This window comes from Clarias gariepinus, chromosome 4 (genome assembly GCF_024256425.1).
Source record: "Clarias gariepinus isolate MV-2021 ecotype Netherlands chromosome 4, CGAR_prim_01v2, whole genome shotgun sequence".
In the NCBI taxonomy this organism is placed as follows: Eukaryota; Metazoa; Chordata; class Actinopteri; order Siluriformes; family Clariidae; genus Clarias; species Clarias gariepinus.
Window position 1 is genome coordinate 15,275,330 of NC_071103.1, and position 24,107 is coordinate 15,299,436.

At 38.2% G+C, this 24,107-nt stretch overlaps 2 protein-coding genes across 4 annotated transcripts in view; both read right to left on the reverse strand.

Moving 5' to 3' along the window:
- The window catches only part of nbeal2 (neurobeachin-like 2), a 48,556-nt gene extending 40,257 nt beyond the window's left edge, over window positions 1-8,299 (reverse strand). For 2 of the 3 annotated variants that reach the window (XM_053494237.1, XM_053494236.1), the window contains exons 1-7: window positions 8,216-8,299; window positions 7,767-7,879; window positions 7,422-7,504; window positions 6,442-6,527; window positions 6,027-6,333; window positions 3,209-3,315; window positions 2,451-2,537 (exon numbers count right to left, since the gene is read on the reverse strand). In XM_053494237.1, coding sequence (XP_053350212.1) covers window positions 2,451-2,537; window positions 3,209-3,315; window positions 6,027-6,333; window positions 6,442-6,527; window positions 7,422-7,504; window positions 7,767-7,879; window positions 8,216-8,293 — 861 coding nt within the window. In that variant the 5' untranslated portion in view covers window positions 8,294-8,299. The remainder of the gene's footprint in view (window positions 1-2,450; window positions 2,538-3,208; window positions 3,316-6,026; window positions 6,334-6,441; window positions 6,528-7,421; window positions 7,505-7,766; window positions 7,880-8,215) is intronic. The other variant, XM_053494239.1, reaches the window with a different exon arrangement.
- Window positions 8,300-8,555: 256 nt separating this feature from the next.
- On the reverse strand, window positions 8,556-12,376 carry LOC128520059 (neurobeachin-like protein 2). Its single transcript, XM_053494076.1, has 4 exons — window positions 12,151-12,376; window positions 9,434-9,516; window positions 8,677-8,838; window positions 8,556-8,586 (listed from the first exon to the last, which is right to left on the reverse strand). The coding sequence occupies exons 1-4, from the start codon at window positions 12,178-12,180 to the stop codon at window positions 8,556-8,558; spliced, it is 306 nt and encodes a 101-aa protein (XP_053350051.1). The 5' UTR covers window positions 12,181-12,376.
- Window positions 12,377-24,107: the final 11,731 nt, after the last annotated feature.

The following is a 24,107-nucleotide window of genomic DNA, read 5'->3' on the forward strand; positions in this document are numbered from 1 at the left end:
GCTGATCCTGAGTGTGTGAGGGGGTGTGGTTTAAACCATTAGTCTTAGCAAAGACCATTGGGTCACAGCTGACTGACACACTGACAAGTTTTTTGATCACTAGAAAGTGTCTGTGCTCATTTTTTCGCTGTATATCTTGTGAACCGTTAGTCCTAGGGCATTTATTCCTTTTTCCAAATTGGAGGCTTTGCAGGATAAGTTGTGTGCATCTTTTAAAAACTAGGGTCAGAATGGTAGTTTTTCTCAAGTGGTTTAGCAGGTGTTTTTTGTGTGAGTGTAAAATGAATGGATTCCTTCGGGAAAGTCTTTTTTTTGTTGTTGTTGTCAGGTACCAAAGAACCCATCATAACTCCCAAACGGTTTGACCAATGTTCTCCATTTAAAATTTGAACAAGTCTTAAAGATTTGTTGCTTTCTACAAAATACATGCAGAAGCAGGGCGGAGATTTTACAGTGGTAGATTTTAGCTTATTCACTACCTTTCCATTGTAGAATGCAAATTCATTCCCTATGAGCAAGGTTGGAGCAAGTTAGAGGCCATATTTAAATAAAAATTATCTTTGATTGACGTGATAAAAAAAAAATAGTACACATATTTGAGTGTTTGACTTGACATGTCTCGTTTTATGATTTAACAAAAAAACGAGCGAGCTAGTGGTTACAGGAACAAAGAGGCCCAACCTAATCTACATGCCAATGTTTTTTGTTTCAAAAAAAGTGAAATGATTTCACTCATTTATCAATCTTTGTGTTAACTAGCATGTAAATGTTTTAATAGCCCTAACCGAAGTACAATTTTTACATTCTGATGATAATTCTGATTATGTTTCTTTTTCATGTTAATAAAACATAAAGAAGCGCATTCATACAGTAACACATCAGATTTGAATTTAGTAACGTCTACAGACATTATAAAAGGGAAAGCTTACAGAGAGCTGAAGACAACCGAATGACAAATAAAATGTTAAAGAGCAGCTACAGCAATGCAGCTGCTGTGCATCAACTCTGTTTTTCTGACTAATAGATGAGTCTACTTTGTATCAGTTCACACCGCTCAGCATTTCTTGTCATCTCTGATACTTTTGCCACTCTTAGTCCACAATTTCCAACTGATCCGATGTATATCATGTTATGCAATTGCACATTATGATTATTAACGTACGGCCATTAAAGAAATTAATTTATTATTAAGTTATTGTTTATCACCCAAATGAGGCTGGTTTCTCCCAAGGTTTCTTTCTCACGTAATCTCAGTGTGTTTTCCTTGCTACTCTATCCTCCGGATCATTTATCAGCGATAAATCTATAAAGGTGGAATGTCGGGTTTCAAGTGTGCTTCTCAAAAATTGAGCATAAGATGGGAGTTTTTCCGAAGTGGTCCAAAACGTGTAAAATGAATGGATTCTCAAGACAAAGTCTGTTTTTTTTTTTGGCAAGTCCTAAACAATGTTTCATAATAGTTTGGCCAATCGATGGTTAGCAAACATGGCAGGAGTTTTGTGTGGGTGTGTGGTGAGGGCGCCCTACTAATAAAACCTTGTTTAATTAAATTAATTATTAACCGATCTCTATCCATGTCATGTAGAACATTTCCTACTTTATTTACTTAGCTGTATTATATGTCTTTTATTTCTTCGTTCTATTTTATGTTGCTTCTTTCTTTGTAAAGCACCTTGATCTGCCGGTGTATAAAATGTCTTATATAAATAAACCTGCCTCTCCTCAGCATGCCTTTACTTTATGTTTTGAAGCTAGTTAATCAAGGCTCTTGTGGCAATTCTATACTAACTAGATTTTCAGGACTCATATCCGGTTTCACAAATGAAGCCTGGTGTCAAACTTATCATATATTCCTTTTAACATTGCGATTCTGTTCCCCATTTAGAGCTAAACACATGAACATACATGCATGCACACACACATAGACATAAAAAAAAAAATATGTCCAAATAATTCACTTGCCAAAACCTTATGCATATCTATCAAAATAAAATCACCAATGCATGATTACCCAGAACTCCAAAAGTAACCAGCCATCACCAAACTCTACGTGAAACTCTCTATGTGAAACCCATTACATAAGACAGCACATGCAACAAACCCATGACCCATTACAGAAAAACATGAAGGTTGACACAACAACACAAAAATCTCTAGCTAACACATACACAGACACGTTCACGCCAAATGTAAACCCCCATGCACCCAAGCACACGAAACGCTCGCCAACAACAAACTCTCCCTCCATATCAGTATAAGGGCTGAAAACAAGACTCCATTTCTTGTTTTTCTTGTGTGCATGTTTGCAGGTCTCTGTGTGCAGCAGGACTGCACGCACACAGATATTTGTTGATAAGAAAAAAATAAGTGTGTGTGTGTGTGTCTGATTCCGTGTGTGTATATAAGGAGGAGGGTGAGTTTCCTGTGGACGGGTGCTCAGGGGAAAGTACCTGCTCCACTTCGGCTTCTGTGAGCAAACGCATGGTGAGGTCACACTGAGCCTCATACTCTGATCTACCCCTGCTGCTTTGATAGAGCTGCAGTGAGCGTACATACAAACACACAGACACACATAAACACATACAGATATGAAAAACACGCGATAACTATAGACAGTCAGAAAATGTTCAGCAGTTTCTTTTAATGAATCGAAGAAAACAGCAGGGTCCAAATGAGAGAAAAGAAGAAAAGCACATATAAGAATAGAACATAAATTCTTCCTAAACCTGAGCTTACAGTCTTACCACACGACTACCAAAGTTTCAAAAGCATACTGTCGAAATACTTAACCGAACCTACAACATACTCGCTTTCAATCCAACACCTCACTACAGTACTTGGCTATATTTTAATTCTTATATACATGGACATTTAATCCATCTGTACATATTGTATAAGACACACAGGTCTCTGTCAAATCTCATTTACTTTCTGGCCTGTATTTTGTTCTAGTGGCAGACAAACCTTTGCTCTTGACTAGAAACAGACAGATAGACAGACAGACCAACAGACAGACGACGGTTTGATACAAGCAGATGTACCTAATGTATTGGCAACTTGGTGAAGTCATATAAATTTTCCAATCTTATTTCACTATGGTGGATTTTTGTTCTAGTCCCAGATCACGTGATCGGACACGAGTGCCGAGCACATGGCAGAGACTCCTTACTCACAGCGAGCACATCGGAGTATGATTGCGTACACTGACCTTGCTGTTTTGGATGAGCCGGAGAATGTGCTCGAAACAGTTATTGTTCAGAAAAATGGCCTGCAGGACGGGCCGGTCAGGACACTGCAGGATCTCCGGGATGGCATCTAAAGAAGAACACATTTACGTTTTAATCTTTAGGGTCATGCACTACAATGATCTTGCACTAAAGATCACTGAGTGAGCAATTTTGGTTAGAATGTTAGCTAAGGCTTTCTGTTTTGAAACTCATTAAAATGTAACCAAATACAGCCCTTCCTTTCAAGGTTCACTGCAAGGTCTCCAAAACACAAATCTTTGTCTAGACACAACGGTGAGACAGAAAGCTTTCCAGAAAACACTTATGATCCTGATGGGGTCTACACACTCTCCTTTAAATATTGTAGGTTATAAATCCTTTCAGATCTTTTTCCACCTTTAATGTGATATAACAACTGATAAGAATTCAAGTGAAGAAAAACTTTAGAAATGACTTTATAGTGAGGCATGTGACTCACCAATCACATTCAAACCCCAATTTAAAATGAGCTGCTTTTATAAGAACATCTCCACATCTTCTAAAGTTCATCTGATTGTTGAGGTCATGGTCCATAAAGAGCTTGCAAAAGTATTGATCAGTATTGATATTTTTTCCAAAACATGACGTGTAATATGAAACACAATGAAGGCATAACCAAGGACAGAACGTCACTCCAAAATAGACAAAAGGACAAAAGGATAACTTATCAGGGAGGCTGCCAAGAGACACAAGGCAACATTACAGGAGCAGCAGGAATAGCTGGAAAGTGCTGGTTATTTCCTGTATGTGACAACATCTTATATTAGTCACATGTCAGGTGATAGAAAGAACTTTCTCACACACAAAAAAAAAAAAAATTATTATTAATATACCCATAATAAGGTATGCTTATAATAATTATTATATAATTATTATAAGCATACCTTAATTAAGCTGAACCACTTGATAAATTGTATATTGGTACAATATATCTTGGGCACAAAAAACAACATCACAAGCTTGAGGTGATAAAAAAAAAACCATAAGGTGGTTCCCCCAAAGACCACCATATGAACTATGGTGGTGACAAGCATGGTGGTGACAACATCATGCTATGGGGCATGACCTCCTGTCAGCTGGGACTGGGGTTCTAGCAAGGGCAATGTCTGGTTCTGTGAAATAAGCCCAAGTGCCAAAATATGCAGTTCCTCAAATGACCACTAGACTCCAAAAATGAGTCAGCCCACTTTGACCAACTTTACTGTACAACAAAAATGAACATGTTTGCAGCCTGGTCCAAAAAAAAAAAAAAATTGTTCTCCATAGCTAGATTCATGACAACTGTTTAGAGTAATTCTTCATTAAACTCATCAGTTAAAATTACATTAAGCCATAAAATTATGTATAATTATGGGCATGTCCGATCTGAGTGACAGCTGCAGGGCAGGTGTCAAACGGAATAGCTGTCTGCTATGCATCACCTTAGCTGGATGATGGATGAGTTCAATCAAATGCAAAATAACGTTGGAATGTAAATTAATGTTAGCCACCTTAGCATTTTAGTTAAGCCAAAGCTAACCTAGCTAGCTTGTGGTAACTGTAGGTAGGCAGGTTCCAACAAGCGTCCAGGCTCCATTTATGGATTAATCAGGGTTTCTGCAGCTCCTGCCGAGATGGTGATGACAAGAGCCCCCACAGTTAAGCTTCAAAACCGCTCTTTAGAAAACTTATTGGTGACTTCACATAGGTTTGTCCGGGTCTTTTTATACAGTCTATTGGCACTAGTCGCGATTAATGCAGTGATGGATAGATTCCAATTCATTTTGCCACAAAGCATGAAGGCCTCTGTTAGAGAATTATAGATGAAGAGAAGCCTTCCCATTTCAGCACGATAACAACCCAAAGCATTAACACATGTCAAGAAAGGAATGGCTTCAAAAGAAGAAGCTTAATGTTTTTTTTTTGTTTTTTTTTCTTTAATGGCCCAATCACAGCCCAGATCGAAATCCTAGCAAAAACCAACAACTGTGGAATGACTTTAACTGGATTGTGCACTGGAGATCCCGTTGCAGTTTGATAAATCTAACAAAGGTCTGCATTTGCTAAATCCAGATGTGATCTGATGGCAGCCTCCAATCCAAAAAGAATGAGTGCTGTATTGCAAGCAAAAAGTGCTCTAACAATGTATTAGTTACGATGGTACCGCTTACACAACCAAGTCATTATAATTATTTTCTTTATATTTGTTTTCACTTGAATATTGCTGGCTGGCATATCACACGAAAGGCAATTTAATTTCAAATAAATCAAAAATAATAATGAAAAAATTTATATAGGTTTTTATTTCACAAAAACCTGCAATTTCAACAGTGGTGTGTAGACTTTATTTTGTAATTTTAGAAATGAGAACAGTGATAATATTAAAATCCCTTCAAATCTGTTCTTACATTATGTCACTGTACAGTGATAAACAGGAAATAACGTGTAGTGCCGCTAGAGAAGTGATCAGATTCAAAGGCGGACAAAAGAACATATCTGTATAAAGTCACTTCTCTGTTTCTCCACATAAAGAAGCTGACCATGAATTACAGCACAAGAGGATCAGTGGATCACTACGTGGTTGCGTTTTTAGTCGAGGCAGTTTTGAAGTGAGTCAGCAGGGTGGGACAACCCTGAACAGAGTGAAAAATTTGACCATGCAAATGGTTCTCTCACACCCACACACAAATCCTGTATTACACTGAGGTTAAGGATGAAACTGACAGTATAATTATAATGCAAGATGAATGGATAAGCTCTGACATGAGATGCATCTCTTACTGAGCATGTGTGTCTGCAGGGTGATGATGCTTTCCTCCCAGACGAGGCCATCTCCCTGCTCGTTCACTGGTGGTCTGCTCCAGTTGAGCAGCTGGAAATAGTTGTTGAGCACGGTCTTAATCTCCACCTGCCTTTCGGCAGGACTGCTGCCGTGCAGCAGATGGATCATGGCCGTCAGGCAGCGCAGAGTAACCCGCAACACTTGTGGGTCTTTGGTCTCATCTTGCGCAGGACGGAGGCACCACGAGCGCAGCACAGACATAAGATCCTCCACTGCATAGGGGGTGATGGAGAGCAGGCCATTCTTCTACACTCACACATACACACAGAAACACACAGTATCATGCACAATCACTGATTTCACTCAAACATAAAGCCGTCTGACAAAGGAAGTATGTATAGCGTAGTGATTTACCTTGCACCCGCTGATGATCGCACCCTGTAGATGCACCAGCCGAATGAGTAGAGGTTCGGGAATCCGCTCACTCTCCTGCAGACAGTCTGCACACACAGCCAAGGCAGAATATGCACACAATGTAAAATGATAGCAAAAGTTTTTTTAGGATTTAAATATAATGGCTGACTCATATTCTTTCCAGTAGCAACCTTTTACTTTTATGACAACTTTGCAAACTCTTCCCATTCTCTCTGTCACCCTAATGAGGTAGTGACCATGAAGGCCTGACTCATGCAGTCTCCTCTGAACAGTGGGTGTTGAAATATGTCTGCTGTTTGAAATCAGAGAAGCATTCACGTGTGCTCCAATCTGTCCATTCTAATAAACATATCCTCTGCAGCAGAGGTAGCTCTCGGTATTTTTTTTTTTGGGACATTTCTCATGAAAGCCAGTTTCATCATAGCGTTTAATGGTTTTAAGGGACTGCACTTGGGGATATATTTCCAAATTTCCTGAGATTTTTTGGTATGGATTTGTACGGTAATTTTAGTAGCAATAATAGGGCTGCTGACTCTGTACCCACCCTCCATCTGCACAAGACACAAGTACAAGCACATCAAGAAGGCAATAAATGTCATAGATATACTCTTGACAAGACACACCTGTGAACTGAAAACCCTTTTATGTGACTAGCTCATGAATCTGATGAGAGATGTGTCAAGCTGTCTTCAAAGCTACAATATCAAACATATTCTTAATAATTGCTTACTACATAATTCCATACATATTCTACATTCAATGTCTTTAGCGTTAATGTACAATATAAAAAAAAAACACTGAAAGAGAAGGTGTGTCCAAACCTTAAACTAGTAGTAAATAATAAATAACAAATATATACAGTAGGTGATGATCACGGAGATGTGGTATCGTGACTATAGGGAATGTGTGTGTGTGTGTGTTTAAACATTGACAGAAATAAGTAGGGCCGCTTAGTGTACCATGAAAGAATGCAGGTAGCTCCTCTGGCAGGGTGAGAGAGGAGAATTTATATTTGCTCCTTTCCAGCATGCTGACCTCCTCCCTGCAACAGACACAATAATGTGATTTACACACCCATCCACATACTGTATCAAGTGTATATTTACATGTGTTGTTGGACATCTCGTGAGCATAGTGGCAGCATGCACATGGATCTGGGTGATGATGCATGTGTATGTGGGTGTGTGTTTAATATAAGAGTCTCACGAAGGGGTGTCTTCATCTCCCCCACATTCCTGACATTGGCTAAAACCCTGCCCCTTTCACACACGCGCACACACACACACATGCTCAAACACACTCACCCTGCCTGCCGTCTTCGCCATGTCTGATAAGGGTCAAAGAGGTTTTCACAGAGCAGCAGGCAGTGCTGTACCACTGATTGCAGAGTGCTTTGCTCCTCAGGCTTCTTCTTTATCTGGAACACACCCAAACACACCACACCCACATTCCATGCCTTTTAAACACAGATTTACATGAGTTTTGTAAATGGCTTGAGTGTCACAAAAATAGCAAGCACAAAGCTGTAAAGGATTAACTCATTTTTTACTTTTGTTCACAAAGTAAAAAAAGGAAAAGAAGGAATTGAGTGCGTTTTTATATTAACATATGCTGATTTATTTTGTTAAACACAAGCTTAATGCACACACAAACATATACAGTATATACTGTATATGAATAAAATGTGTGTGTGTGAATGCATAAAAGAATATCAATCAATATCAATATCAATTTTAATATCATAAATGCACACCTGATTCAGACAGTAGTTCAAGAGCTTGATGGTTTCTAGCACAAAGCCAGGAGTTTTATCAGGGTCGATATTCTCCATGTTCCTGCAAGTTCATTCACAGTTAGTTCAAAGACAAATACACTGCTCCCACCCACTGTTGACACTATGCTTGTTAAACTAGTTTGAAGAACAAAGCACAAGCCAGCACAAGATAATTCAGCAGCAAGTAAAACATAAAAAAAAACTACAAAAGCATTCAAGGGAATGTCACTATTGTGTCACTATTGTGTCACTATTGTCTAAATTTCACATTTGGTGCTGCATTTAACTTAACATTTAAGTGTGACTCATCGAACATTGATTAAAGGAACCGGTGTCTGCGTAATTCTGAACTAGACAAAAAAAAGGTCAATCACTAGAGGAACAATGAAGTCCAGGAGAAACAGCAAAAAGCAGTAAATGTAATCCTAGTGAGTTCTTGCCTGCAGGTGATGATGAAGAACTTGATGAGGAGCAGTGGGTGAGGCGTGCTGTTGCTTTGCGCCTGACCGGACAGGTGCAGGACGCTGTGCCATAGCTGCGTTCCCAGGAAGACGAGAAAATCTCGCGGCACGACAGGCACCTCAGCATTCCACTCCTCCAGACTGCAGACATACAGTATGGACAGGTGTTACGGTATGAGCTAAGATATATAACATATGTAACATAATAAGAAAAGTAGAAATGAAGATATATGAGGAGCGTTCAAGTCGAACAGGGATTTGTGATTCAAGTTCTTAAGAATGAAGATATAAAACTTTTATTTTATTTATAGACTTCCAAAAAAGTATGGTGATGAGATTCTTAGTTGCAGGAAACGATTTGAATGGGGTAAACATTTTAAATAAGGCCTATGTCTGTGAACGATGATCCTGGTGCCCACTGCAGTCGCACAGTTTTTTGTGGTCACTAACAGGACTAGCATGAAACAGTATTAACAAAGGCAGAAAGTTACATAATGGAAGAGCTCTCTATCTGGGTAGGAGATTTTATGTAAAACACCAAAGATCGACGCCCAGCAAAGTTTTCCATGAGAGTTGCTAAAGTTTCTTGGTACAACTCTTTTAAAACACTTAATTAAAAAGACAAATCTGGTTGTCTTTCCGGTTGCATCTGGCACATATTCCATTGAGAATCTAACAATGGTTGTTTACAAGGTCTTGTACGAGCTTTCTATTTGTCACTGTGTGACTGTCTCACCGGCGTGGCTCCAGGGACTGTACATCGATGATCTTCTCAAAGGACGCCACAAAAGCTTCCAGACATGGCTGCAGGTCTTTCTGCTGAACACAGGAAGAAAGAATTGACACAAATTACCATAATATCATTTTGACTGTGATTACAATATCAAGTACTACAGTGCCAGATAACAGATTATTTCAACAGCCGAAGAAAGTACTTTTCTTTTTGGACTCTTGACATCTTAGCAGTTCAAAATTTTGAGAATGACAAAAATATTAATTTTCCAAAGTCTGCTGCTCCAGTGTCTTTAGATCTTTTCGTCAGATGTTACTATGGTATACTGAAGAATAATTAGAAGTATTGTAATTAAGTGTCAAAGGCTTTTATTGACAATGATATTAAGTTTATGCAACGAGTTAATGTTTACAGTGTCGACCCTTATTTTGCAAGACCTCTGCAATTCGCTCTGCCATGTTGTTAATCAACGTCTGGGCCACATTCTAACTGATTGCAGTCCATTCTTGCGAAATCAATGTTTATCAGAATTTAAGGGCTTTTGTTTGTCCACCCGCCTCTTGAGAATTGACCACAAGTTCTCAGTGGAATTAAGATCTGGGGCTATGGACCCCAAATTTTCATGTTTTGTTCGCTGAGCCACTTTAACCTCATGGCAAGGTGCGCCATCGTGCGCCATCATGCTGGAAAAAGCATTGTTTATTGGCCAACTGTTTTTGGATGGTTGGGAGAAGTTGCTCACAAAGGATGTACTATTCTCTATTCATGGCTGTGTTCCCACTCTCAAGAAGCAATGGGCATAACACAGGACTGATGGTGGTGCTCACCTTCATACAATTTAAGTAGGGCAGCAAAAAAGACACTTTTTTTCGGGAAAAATATCAGATACAGACTAATATTCTGCAAAAAACAAACAAACAAAAAAAAAAAAAAAAAACTGAGATTGGACTGCTAAAGACTGGGGTAGAGTAATTTTCTCTGACTAATCTCCATTCCAATTGTTTGGGGCATCTGGAAAAAAAGGTTGTCCGGAGAACAAAGATGAAAGCTACCATCAGTTCTGTCTCTGTAAATTTTGGCAGACAATTTTGCCAAATTTGACAATCTTTCAATAAATAAATTGCTAAAAAAATGATCCTTTTTTTCTTTTTTGCAGTGTACCGTGTAAGACATCATGTAAAATTGGGTTGCATGAAAATGAGGAAGTGTCAGGAATCCCCCTTTATCAGTGTACAATGAGTGCAGTTTACTGATATTTTGTTTCAAATTCTAAGCTGTTACTCGTTAATCAGCCTGATGTATTCACCTGCTCTTTCTATCGTCTTTGATTAGGTTCTCTACGTGTACTGAAACACACAACCAAACTAGAACACAAATCTAGAATGCTGATAGTTTTTTTTGGTGGGGGGGCTCTTCAATGTTTCTGAACACAACAACGGTTCCAGAAGGAACTACTTCAAGAAGCGAAGGGCACAAGAATCCACATAACCATTCTGATGATCATTTAAGTGCAGTGTTACTTAAAAAGTAAAGAATTAGAACTTTGCCACACAGCACTAAACCCTTAACACATTAGTGTAACATTAGTAATGTAAAGACAAAAAGTGCTAAAAGTGTGGGTGAAGACATTCTTCACATAAGATAGGATCTTCCCTGACCTTTTTTTCTTACAAGAGCAGCGTGGATGTTTGTGTAGTAAGTTGTGAAGCCACAATGTGTGGTGTTTCACACTGTATGTTATCGCCCGTTTGCTACTGCTGTTTGCTGGCGAAACAGGATGTTGCAGTGGGTGCTTCCGTGTGATGTCACTGGGAGAATATTGCAAGACACAAACCACATGTTTGATTGGTTCTGCCCAACGTGAGAACCTAGATTTCTCTTAAATGGTTCAGGACAACGGTCAAGCCTTTACACCATCACCCGCTTGCACAACTTACAAACTTGTGCAAAAGCATCACAGAGGGAAGTTTAATAGTCTCGGTGAAAGAGATGAAGATGTGATGTGCGATTACATGTGACGAAGTTCAGAGTTCATTATTATCCTTATGTTATTAAATAACAGAGTAAGAGAAAGAGCATATTACCACAAGATTTAATAACAACAACACAACCAGACTTCTAAGTTCATGGTCATCTAATGTTGTTTACCTGTTAGCTCCAATATGAAACCCACAAAAAGTAATCCACAGGTTTGAATTATCTTATGTTTCCATGCCAATTTACAGCATTCCTTATAAAATGATGACTCAAAAACCATTTTGCATGCAGTATCTTATCTCCTTCTTAAATACAGACTGTAATCAAATCCATTACTAATTGTAGTAATTCACAATATCCAAAGGTATTTATTTTTGCTTTTGCCAAACTAGAAGCCACCAGCACCATTCATCTCTGGAGATGGCAAGATGTCAACAGCCTACTCAAAATCTTCCTCCAAAGTGTAGAACTGAGTCATAGCACAAGAACACCCTGTAAAAAGCCTCTAATGTGTATGATGCGTGCTGGAAAACTAGCTATGCGTAAACCCTGTGATAGACTGATAGAGCTTGATCAGTGTATAGAGGAAGTTGGCTCATCATGAACCTCACCACAAACAAGCCATGCACTTGAGATACACAAGACGCTACAAGCCTTTTGAAAAGCAAGATGCTGCGCTATGTTAAAAACACTCGGTCGTGGCTATTTTGCATGCTTAGGAAAAGCAGATGGTTGAGGTTTACCGGTTGGCGTTCTGTTAGGGTCCAGTCCATGTCTCATGGCAGTTGAGGGAAGATGAAGCGGGGCACTGGAACCCCAGTCTCTTCAGAGGCACCACGGCTACAACTCTCAGGAACATTTACTCTTACTCATGTCTTCCGGCACATACTTCTGTTCCACCTCACACAAACTTACACTCCCTCACTCTCTCTCTCGCTCTCTTGCTCAATCCCTCTGTCGCTCTCTGACTTTTTGTCTTGTCTCTCCGCAACCAGGAAATGCCAAGTCACTTTAAGCGAAGCACATTTCCTCTCATCACTGCTTCCGTTTCTGCCACTGTCGCTGTCTTATTTCTTATTGGTTGACTTCCAGCAGCTTCTGCGCTTCTCCCTCAATAGGTTATTTTATAGGAGCGCAAGACAGAAAAGTGCAAAGAAGAATAACTTTAGACATTCTAACTTTAACTCAAAGAATGACTAGCTTATTTATAACATTTCATTGCATTATTAAGCAACTAAAGATAACACTACAACTTTATAAGGATGCTTTTCACAAGTCCCATCCTTCCTGCCAGACACAGGAGCAGTTAAATGTTCTCTCCAGGCTCTTCTTCTTTCCACATGAATCAATTAGTGTGTAAGGGAAAAGCTTGAGCAGCAATATAAGGCAGAACTAACTAAGAGGTGTAAATGGACATGCAGTGATTGGTGACAAGTAACTCTTCCTCCACCATAATTACTTCCCCAAGAGAGGCAGACTGCTGAGCGAGAACACATGTATGTGCGCCAGAACTTTTTAATGTCAGTCCCATGCGGAACGGTGAAGCTCCATGGGCTTAGCAGGTGCAAGTGAGAGAAATCAACCTTAATGAATTTTCCATTTTAACAAAGCCACTTCTATATAAAGCTGAGTCAGCTGGTTTATATGAACACTGCCTTCTAGATTGCTGACAGGACAGCACACATACAACGAGGCGGCAAGTATTCTGGGTCACTAGACCTTCAAATACTGCACTAACCAAAACTGAAGGCACGAAATATCTTTGTCACAATGCTTAAGCAAAGTGGAGCATGTCAATCTATGATGTAAACCCACTGAATGCAGAAGTCGTCCCGAATTTCCCCAAATCCAAACTAGCTGCCACGGTGTAGGAAAGCACAAACTCGACAATAGTAGGAAATGAAAATGTCATATTCATTTATCAGAAGTGAAACCCAAAGAAATAACGGTACCTTCCATTGTAAACATCGATTTATTTATTCTCACTGGCACCTGCTGATAGGGGAAACTAAAATTGCAAAACAAACTGAGCAGTGACATACTGACAGTGACTGCCTCGAGAGCACAACCGTTTGAAATTCGAATGAAATGCAGAAGCAATGATTTTTTGTGTAATGGCAGACTTTGAGTCTAGATAGAAATATGGCTGAATAAGCAGCTGTCCTCTGTGTTTGGCATTCTGAGCGACTCCGACTCCAGCAACAGCTGAGCAGACACAAAGACTGTTTCTCTAAGGATCCCAGGGCATCTTTCTGGGAGCAAACACACAGCCGGAGCGTGGCCACTTAAAACCGTATTAGGAGCGAGTATTCACAGAGGATTAGAGATTATCGTATACAGTAGTGTGTGTGTGGTTTGAGCATTGGAAAATATACATCAATACAAATACATTTATTTATTTTAAGCATATTATTCAGTAATTACAATAAAACACTGAGGAACTACAATGAAATTAATAAGAAATTAGAATGTTGATAGCAGATCGAGAAATGTTTGAGTAAGAACACTTAGAACACTCTTCTCTCACTGGGGAGTTTATAGGGTCGGATGCTGAAACTAGAACATTCATTCTATGTAAGTTTTGTAGGTCAGCAGCTTAAAAGGTTAGGGGAAGGTTGGTTGAAGAGCATTTTTGAGATTTAGGTGAAGTAGGATCAAAAAATATACTTCTATCATTCACTTACATAACACATGATACAGTTTGTCAACATATAAGCCAATTTTATGAACAAAAAGAAATAGAATATAAAAACAAAGGCTTGCAGAGAGCTGATTTCATTTAAAAACTTATGATGCTCATGACCAGAAAAGCATACAAAAGATAACAGTTGTCTTTCAATCCATCTGTTGGGGATAAAACTGTAAAAGATATACTGTATATTAATGATCAAACCAACTTGAATTAAACTGCATCATGTAAACATCTCACCTGGAACAGCCCAGATCCGATTCAGCTATGAAAGGGGTGGTATAAACCATAGATAAACTTTGATAGTCTATTCAATAAGTAAATGTTAGCCATTTAGCATAGTCTCTCTCTTGTGGGAGTAAATATATTCTTTCTAGACATGTTTGCCTAACATGGGAGTAACATAAAATAAGTTTCGTCAGGAGGAATTTTTACTTTCTCTCTGAGAAAACTCTCTAAAACTGTCTAGAACAACTCTCTCACCAGTCTTTATTTTGAACTATTATGAACTGGATGCAGGGGGGCAGCACAGTAACTTAGTGGTTAGCACTGTCGCCTTGCACCTCTAGGGTCTGGGTTTGATTCCTGCCTCAGGGTCATTTCCTTCAGGTACTTGGGTATATTCCCAAAGTCCAAAGACATTTAGGTTAGGCTAAATGGCACTCCTAAATTGTCTGAAGTGTGGGATTGTGTATGCACAATGCAATGGATTGGCACCCCATCCTGGGTGTACCCAGCCTTGTTCCCTTAGTCTCCTAGGACAGGCTCCAGGCCACCCGCAACCCTGTATACAGGATAAAGCGGTATAGACAATGAGTGAGAGACAAACTGGATGGCCTTGCACTAACCTGTCATGGATAAGATTGATGTTTCGTAACCATAACACATAACGGGGCGTTAATCGGGAAAGATGTGGAACCTGAAATACTTTTTATTAATATTATGTCAAAAACGTTTCTGATTAAATGCCTTAATCATGCAAGCATTATGCACATCTTATTACTACTGATAAGAATGATTTTAGTCAAATTGAAGAAATATTATCCATGTAAATGTAACTACAGTGACTGGGAATCTAGGCCTACAGATGAGTTCCTACTGGACTCAGTTTCCACCCCAATCCAATTTATATCTGCTCTGGTTGAATGGTTTAGTTCATCAGCTTTGTAAGATTGGGAATGAAACCAAACAGTGATTACTACTTTAAACCCTTAAACTCAAGCGGCACAGATCTGTGCCGGCAACACAGCACAGGTCAATGACAATTAAAAAAAAAGTGCTTATATGGAAGCCTCATACAAAAGACAGCACTTCAGGTCTATATGTATCCCAGGCAGCATGTTGGATAGTGCAAGCATAATGCCTCAGCAACATTAAGGGAACAGAGTGCTAGCTTAGAATTTTTGCAACAGGGAGCTGCTATGTCTTTAACTTGATTATCCTTCACAGAGCTAATTGTCTGGAATAATTAAAGCAGCTTCCTCAGCTGCAGTCTCTGCTGCCAAACCACAGTTGCTTTTGCTAAAATAACTTCCTTTTAAATTAAAAAAAAAAAAAGATTAGCCAGCAATGCTAACAATGATATCTGATACAGTATGTGATGAACTAAAACCACATACTCATGTGTTTAACACTAAAATAAGTTGGCAAGAAAAATAAGGTCACAGAAATGAATGCAGATTAACATTGCTTTAGGGGAAACAGAGGATAATTAGCTGCAAACAATCGATAGAGCCATTTAGATTCATTTTAGTGCATCATACTGTATGTTAAGCAGCCAAACATCTGATAATAAACACAGATGAAGCAGAGATCACAGATTGTGGCACTACAATAAACATCTACAGTTTAGCCTTGCTTAGGAGAACAAAAAACAGTGATACTAAACGGGTTAAAGAGAGCTAAATATAGCTAAATCATAGTCTCAAGAGGGAGGCGGAAAGTACTGGAGCTGATCAGCAGCAGCAGGCCTGAGCACGTCCCTCTGAAACTGATTTAACAGTCCTTCTTGGTGGAAATGTCCCTGAAAAACATGTGGATTTCCCTGCTATTTAAAACTTACCCTTTGCTATGGTGTGCACTGCGTATAGGCCATCATTTAAATCTGAGTATAGGCCATAATTTTATAATTTCATAAATTTCACTTCATAATTTAAATAATTTTAGCTCTTATACTGGTCCTCTGAAGCAGGTAACAAAGTCAGGCAATAGATCACAAACGACACTTAATGGCTACTGTAATGATTTCTATTTCTAAAAGCTTTCCAAAGGACGTTCTGTGTTATTGAATACTTTCACAGGCAGGTGCAGACATGTAAACCAATTGGTACATGAAACCCTTGCACAACAGAAACACGTAAACACAAGTCAAGTTCTTACTATCCAGATGCTTTAAAGATACCAAGATGGGAGTCAAGCCCAGGTGCCCTCTAGGTAAGAGAGGTACCATAAAGTTATGGTTTGTGCAAAACCTAAAAGGGCTGTACTACAAGACTGCATGTACATTTAGGAAGCTAAGGCTATGTTCACATTGCTCAATTCTGTTTATTATTCAGACTGGATTTGTGTGTCATGATGGTTCACATTCATAATTATAAAGTGATCGATACGTCTTTGCTCTCGTCACATGTTACAGTACCGTGCAAAAGTATTCATACAGGAAGCAGTCCAGGAGAAGGAAGAGCCAGACCCCTCACTTTAGCTGTTTTATTAGCTATTCCTAGCATTGCTTTGAAATCCCTGTGCTGCTGGTGCTAACTAGTGACATCAGTGCCCTACACATGTTCAGAGGCAAAAAGTCACATGAAATCCGATCTGCCTGTTCTAATTCAAGTCACATGACCACATATCGGACATGTATCCAATCTAGGACAACATACGAAAGTGAAAAAGATCAGATTTGTGCGCTCAGACAGTCCTGAAGAAAAACAGGTCTGTGCCACATTAGGGTAATAAATTTTAGTCCCTTCGGGCTGGTAATGTAAACCTAGCCTGTAGCTATAATGTGACAATTCAAAAATGTTTAAAACTTTTCACATATCACATCAGCACATTGTACAATATGAGGGTAACGCACCATAACGTGCCAGTGCAAATAATTATCAATAGAGCAATATGGTATTAACAAGTTCCAGAATCCTTTAACATGTAATTATCTGGTTCTTTTGTATATGGGCCAAAAGCATACAGGTTAACAAAAATTCCTCAAAAAAGAATACATCAGCAGCAGTTACAGACTGTACAAACTCTCTTGTTAAATGATAAGTCGCTGTGTTGGTATATGTAAATAAATTCAGGAACAACATTATGTCTGATTCAGCTGTACACAAGAATCTGAATTTAACAGAAGTGATTATTAGATTGTAGATTTAAGTCCACTACTTATGTTACCTAATCAGCCATAAGAATAAAACCACATGCCTAATCTTGTGTAGTTTACCCATTAGAAACCCCATAGCTGCAATCATCACTCCATCATGTTCCCCAAACCATTTCTAAACAATATTTGCACATTCGTTTGTATTATAACCAGTATGCAGCAAAGCAGCTCCAGATAGAGATTGGGATGCACTATGTATTGTGACACATTTATATTATAACCAGCAGTAAGTTTTTCAGCAGTTTTGGTTACAGTATCTTTTTTATGGGATCGAGTCGGCAGGCCAGCGTTCGCTCACCACACTCGCTGCTTCACCAATTGTCTTTCCTTGGACTACTTTTGGTAGGTACTAACCACTGTTGCATACTGGGAACACCCCATTCCTTTTATTTTGGAGAAACTGTGAACCACTTGTCTAGTCATCACAATTTGGGCCTAATTAAAGTCTGATGCATTGTACGAAGATAATCAATGTTAATCACTTCACCTGTCAGTGGTTATAATGCTATCCCTGATTGGTGCATGTGAAGCAAGAGGAAATAAGAAAGTGCATGTTTAAACTGGTCTGTTTTTGAACATTCATTATATCATCATTAAACATTCATATATATTCAGTATATTCAGTATATCATATTCTATTCCTGTACAGGGTCACTTATCCCAAGAGACGTCAGTCCATCGCAACACACACACTATGGGAAATTTTAGAACACCAATTAGCCAAATCCGCAAGGGTTTGACCTGCGGTAGGAAACCCACCAAGCATGGGGAGAACATGCAAACTCCACACGCACAGACCCTAGGCAGGAATCAAACCCTCAACCCTGGAGTGCTAACCACTATACCACAATGCAGCTCTATTTTTAAGCTTTATATATATATATAAAATTGTCAGAGGATTGTAAGCTTAAAACCTGATGATGCTAAAGCCCTATGTGGTGAAGAACAAAATAGTCTGTGCTGTCTTGGAGGAAACATATTTTAGCTTCCACCCTACCTGGTTGTTGATGAAGGAGGGCTGGCTGTTTCCTACATAACTGACATCTCTTTAACTGCTTATCTTTCGAGAAAGTGGCAAAATAAGATATACTCTGTGCTTACTGGTGGATGGTCAGCTATTCATCAAATCTCCATATAACCCAAATACACAAATCCATACATCAGACCTCTCCAGGAAGTTCAGGGACTCTTGCCTATAATGGCAATGAAACAACCCCAGGTTTGCTTTTTTCGCTTATGATTGGTTTAAATAACTGTAATAGATATGTTGAAATGTGTTAAACCTTGTCATTTTCTCATTAATTGAACTAACAGGCTAGTTGCTGCTCTTTATTGAGGCCCTATGTGATGACATCAAACTTCCTGTATACTTAAAATAATCTTATCTAGTGTAATTTAAAGTAATCTAATCTAAGATAATATAATAATATTTTATATAATATAATCATAATATAACAGCTTGTTTTTCATGTTACATGTTCATGCACACGCCTTGTGCTTTTATTTCTTTTAGGAACCAGGAAAAATATTAGGGCAGACAATCACAAGGTAACAGGGGAACTGCAACAAGCGCTAATAAGGGATCATTGGAGCAGGAAACTATATATATATATATATATACATTTTTTATTGTGATATTGTTATATCGTTATATATATTGTTAGGCTAACACCAAATAATGGCGCTAATGATCTCATCAAGAGGATGATTGCTAATAATTATTTAGCACCTCAAAAGTGTTAAAAGAATACTAAAATTATTGACAAACTCTACATAAATTCAAGTATATTTTTATTTAACATGTAACAAATTGCAGGCTTTTGCGATTAAATGATTGCACATGTCCATACTGTGATTTAGATATTTATGCAATTAATTATGCAGCACTTCTAGAGAAGGATCTCTGGACTTTCCCCTAAAATGCCAGCTGCAACTCCTGGCCACAATTAACCACTTTCCCCAGTGCAAAACCAAAATTTAAACCCTCCACAAACATCATTTTTGTGCCAACATGCCATTTAGGGCATTCTGAACCGAACACTGAAATAAATGAATCTTTGGGCAGCTTCCTCAGCACTTTATTAATCTTGCATTTTATGGAGACTGCAGTGAAACCAATGCCAGAGGTGCTTTACTTGATATATTTAGGTTTCATTTTAACATTTTTGACTCAAAGTAAAAATTCTATGCAAATCGCTCTGAGTATGATTATGACTATAATGATGATGATGATGATTATTTCCCACCACCGATTCCCTCCCACCAGCCAGTTCTCCCCATCACATTACAGCCACCAACTTGGAAGAAAAGTCAAATTAACCAATTAAGACAAATTAAGTCAGCCAACTGGCCACAGATGGTTGTGGCATCATTGCTATTTAAATAACTTTCAAACTATAGCAAACATTTCTGCTGCGCCACTCAGCAGCCCCAAACAATTACACTTTTTATTTATTAACCAATGATACACAGTCCTTTTCTCCTGAAACTGAGAATGTCCTGAAGTCCTACCCCATTAAAAAGGAAGAGCATTTCATTAATGCAATAAAACTAGCTGTTATTTGGAAAATACATAAAATACATCTCATTAAATAAATATGTTGTTAAATAAATATCTCACTGCAGAAAGGAATGTATATGTGTTTTTGTTGTTAGGCTTAAAATTTGTGTGTGAGTTCTTACTACTGTATAGAAACACTTACATGTGTTTTACACTACATTACTTGTATTACTAAGAACAAGTGCATTAACAAGTGCACATTAATTCCTTCAAACCAGTGTGTGCAACATGGTGGCACAGTGGTTAGCACTGTGGCCTCACACCTCCCGGGTCGAGGGTTCGAGTCCTGCCTCAGGTCTGTTTGCGTGGAGTTTGCATGTTCTCCCTGTGCTTGGCGTATATTGGACAAGTGGTACAGAAGATGAATGAAGAATTATATTTAATTCAAAATTAGTAATGATAATTTACAAGATATTTAATTTACCTAAAATTCTTATTTATAAATTTAACTTATTTTTGTCTCCCACCTCCGTAGGCAAATCTCAAGTTTTTTTTAAAAATTTTTATTAATGAATTAACTTTTTCTTTATCTCATGTTCATTTCGTGCACAGACTAAACCTCAATTAATGGATGCCAGTAAGCAACCAGCGCAAAACCAGGATTTAAACACTCCACAAACATCATTTAGGGCATTCTGAACTGAACTCTGAAATCAATTCATCTTATTTTTGTCTCCCAGCTCTGTAGGCAAATCTCAAGGTTTTTTTTATTATTATTATTATTATTAATGAAGTAACTTTTTCTTTATCTCATGTTCATTTCACAGACTAAACCTCAATTAATGGATGCCAGTAAGCAACCAGCACACAAAACATCCCACAAATACAGTCAAATAAAGACAAAATTTTCTGCTGAATGGAATGTTCAGTTTGACTCTAAAGAGAAGTCAAAACTAGAGGCCCAGTTTGCATTTGTGTAGGTGGAATGTAAAAATCAAGACATCATTAAAATGCCACTCAAAAGAAAGATATGTTGACTGACACACTCTGAACTGCTGAAATGGAAATAAAACAATGACAGCCAGTGTTACAATGCTGTAATAACACCAAGCTGCTCTTATGGGAAATTAATTGACACCTTCTGAACAGGTTTCTAAATTAATCAGCACTGTGGTATAATGCATTATGAAAGTTTGATTGGGATATAAGTGTAAACAAATGCTTAGTGTCTTACAAATAAAATTGCAAAGCTAAAGTATGGGGAGAATCGATTGAGTTACATACTGTGATTTTTTTTTATGTGTGGGCGATTTAGAAATCCAGACTTACTCCAAAATGTATTATCTTTTATACACTTTTAATTTCTTTGTAATCATATAGGCAGAACACTCTAAACAATTTACATCGCCAGGCAGTACAGCATCCTGTGTGGTAGAAGCGAATTATTTTATAAGTTTGTTTAGAAGTGCATCAGAATGTTAAAAAAATTATTTCATTTTATATTGAATCATGTGTTTGATATAAGTATATTCTGTGTAAATATATTGTATATTTATAAAATCTTACTAACAAATCGAATCAGCACCTGGGTATTGCGATAGTATCGTATTGGCTAGTCCATGATGATTCTTATCCCTAATAAGAAAGCTAACTTCAACACATAATGAATACTGTATGTGTATTAAAAACCTGACATGACTAACAGGTGTATTCTGAATAACCTGAATTCCTAGTTAACTTGGAATGCCAAAAACAGGATAATTAACACTGTAGCTGGAAGATGTCACAAAGGTCTCCTTGAAAACATGGCCAATTTAGCTCCCTAGGACTCCTGACAATCATAAATAGGTTTAATATACTGATAATAAAGGAAAGCTAATTTTTTATTACATAAAACTTGCACTACACTTCCTATTCTCCTCCTGGAAATAATCTTCATCTTTTTGTTAGCAGCTGTTAAGAACAAATGGGAAAAACACACAATAGCTGCTAGAAGACAATAAAATGAGTTTAAAATGTTACACTGCTTTGATGTCTAATATTCAATCTGATCTTTGCTAATCTATGAATATCTTTATATGAAGCTTTATTACTGTGCAAAACAACATTTAACATATATATATAAAATCATCTGCTTTGTGTGTATGTTTCTTAGTTATCCACAGAAATGTATTCCCAAACAATACATTTAGCAACAACTTTACCATACAACAGGCCCTCCCTCATTTGTTCCAGTCCTAAATTTTTAAACACATTCTGACATGCCTTTGACACTCACGCAGTAACAGGTCGTTTTGAGAGGTTACCAATGATAGCAGACATGACAGGAAGTGGGTTTTATCACATCACAGAAGTCCTCACTGCAGCACAGGCAGGAGGAAGTGGTCTGACAGAGGCATCTCTCTGCTGTTACAGGTTCGAGACATTCTGGCACAGAAAAAGCTCAGTCTATGGGTTACCTCGGAGACATGCCGTACTTAGCCATGCATGCCGATTCTAATTATAGTGGCACAGTATAGAAAAACTTTCATCTGTATATAGGATAAATTCATAAAACATCTATAGTGTCTATTCAGTTGAACTAGCTCAAATTAGTATCACAATTGTGCTCCTAATAATACCCTTAATAATAATATCCTGCTTTCTTCCTGACAGTGAGACAACTCGTAGTTACAAAGGGCTTGAAAATACTAATGTTTTCTCTGGTTGTGCCTTATATCATGGGGTTAGGGCTCATTTAACTGAGACTAATATGCTGATACTAGAGAAGTATTACAAAAGGAAAAGAGAGATAAAGTGGTGAAAATGTATTAAGCATTTATTATATACAGATGGCATTAAACCATTGTCAATACTTACAATTTTTTACAGTCTAAAGTAATAACGCAGAAGACGGACAATTGCAGGCCAGGCATTTTTTTTTTTTTGGCATCTGTGACATTTAATACTTTAGGAATGTTCAAACACAAAATACCAGCCAACTGATACAAACAAAGAAAGTGTTTAGTGTTCAAGAGCTTATACATACATTGTACACTCAAGCATGCATTCAAAGAAAGACAAAGGGCTTGAATGATATGATGATTTCTTGGTATGATACAGCCAACCCTGCTCGTCCCAGAAAACCTAATGCATCTTCTCCCAACATTATTTTCTAACAGGATGTGAATAAACGACATTAAATCAGATTTGTTATAAGGCTCTTTCTTATCTTGTTTTTGTCTGTCAGTTATTTATCAAAACAAAATAGCACAGTTCTCAGTGATTTAATTTGCCATGCACGTACACACACACAGGACACACACAGACACACACAGAAATTAATTAACTCATCTTCAGTAATAGCTTTGTCCTGTTTGAGATCATGGTGGATCCGGAGAACACTAGGTGCATGGTGATAGATTTCACCAGGCCATTATGTTCACACTGACTCACACCTAGAGGCAATTTAATGTCGCATAGCAATGTCTTGGGAAGGTGAATGGAAACCACACAGACATGTGGAGAACATGCAAAACTCCACATACAGTAGTGTAGGGTATTAGACAGTAACCCAAGTTTAAGATCAAACTGTTGACCCAGAAGCTGTAAAGTGGCATTGACATTGCACCACAGGGCTTATTTATCGACTATACTCACTCACTCATCGTCTATACCGCCTTATCCTGTATACATGGTCGCTGAGGGCCCAGTGTATCGCAGGAGACTTAGGGCACGAGGAAGGGCACACACGTACACACTTATTTACACACTATGGGCAATTTGGAAATGCCAATTAGTCTAATCTGCATGTCTTTGGACTGTGGGAGGAGACTTATCAAGCATATGAGAAGAACATGTAAACTCCATCCACACTGAGCTGACACGGGAATCAAACCTAGAGGTGCAAAGCGACAGCGCTAACCACTAAGCCACCGTTACGCCCTCATATTTTTTTTTAAAAACACTGCTACGTGGCATGGTATTGGAACCAAAAGCTAGTGAGCAATGCATATAATCCAGAAAAGCATATTAAATTAAGCTTTATGCGTGACAAATAAAAAAGTAGCAAAGTATAGACAGAATTAAGAGGGGGCAAAAAACTTGACCATGAGAGATTACTTGTTCCTAATCAGTGAATTCTGCTGACATT

What these genes read in the sequence shown, in the direction of transcription:
- LOC128520059 (XM_053494076.1), bottom strand. Translation starts at nt 12,180, where the DNA reads ATGGACTGGACCCTAACAGAACGCCAACCG. An exon ending in CAGTCCCTGGAGCCACGCCG is followed by an intron (nt 8,839 to 9,433) that starts GTGAGACAGTCA and finishes GTATGTCTGCAG; the next exon opens with TCTGGAGGAGTGGAATGCTG. An exon ending in TTCTTCATCATCACCTGCAG is followed by an intron (nt 8,587 to 8,676) that starts GCAAGAACTCAC and finishes TTTTTTGTCTAG; the next exon opens with TTCAGAATTACGCAGACACC.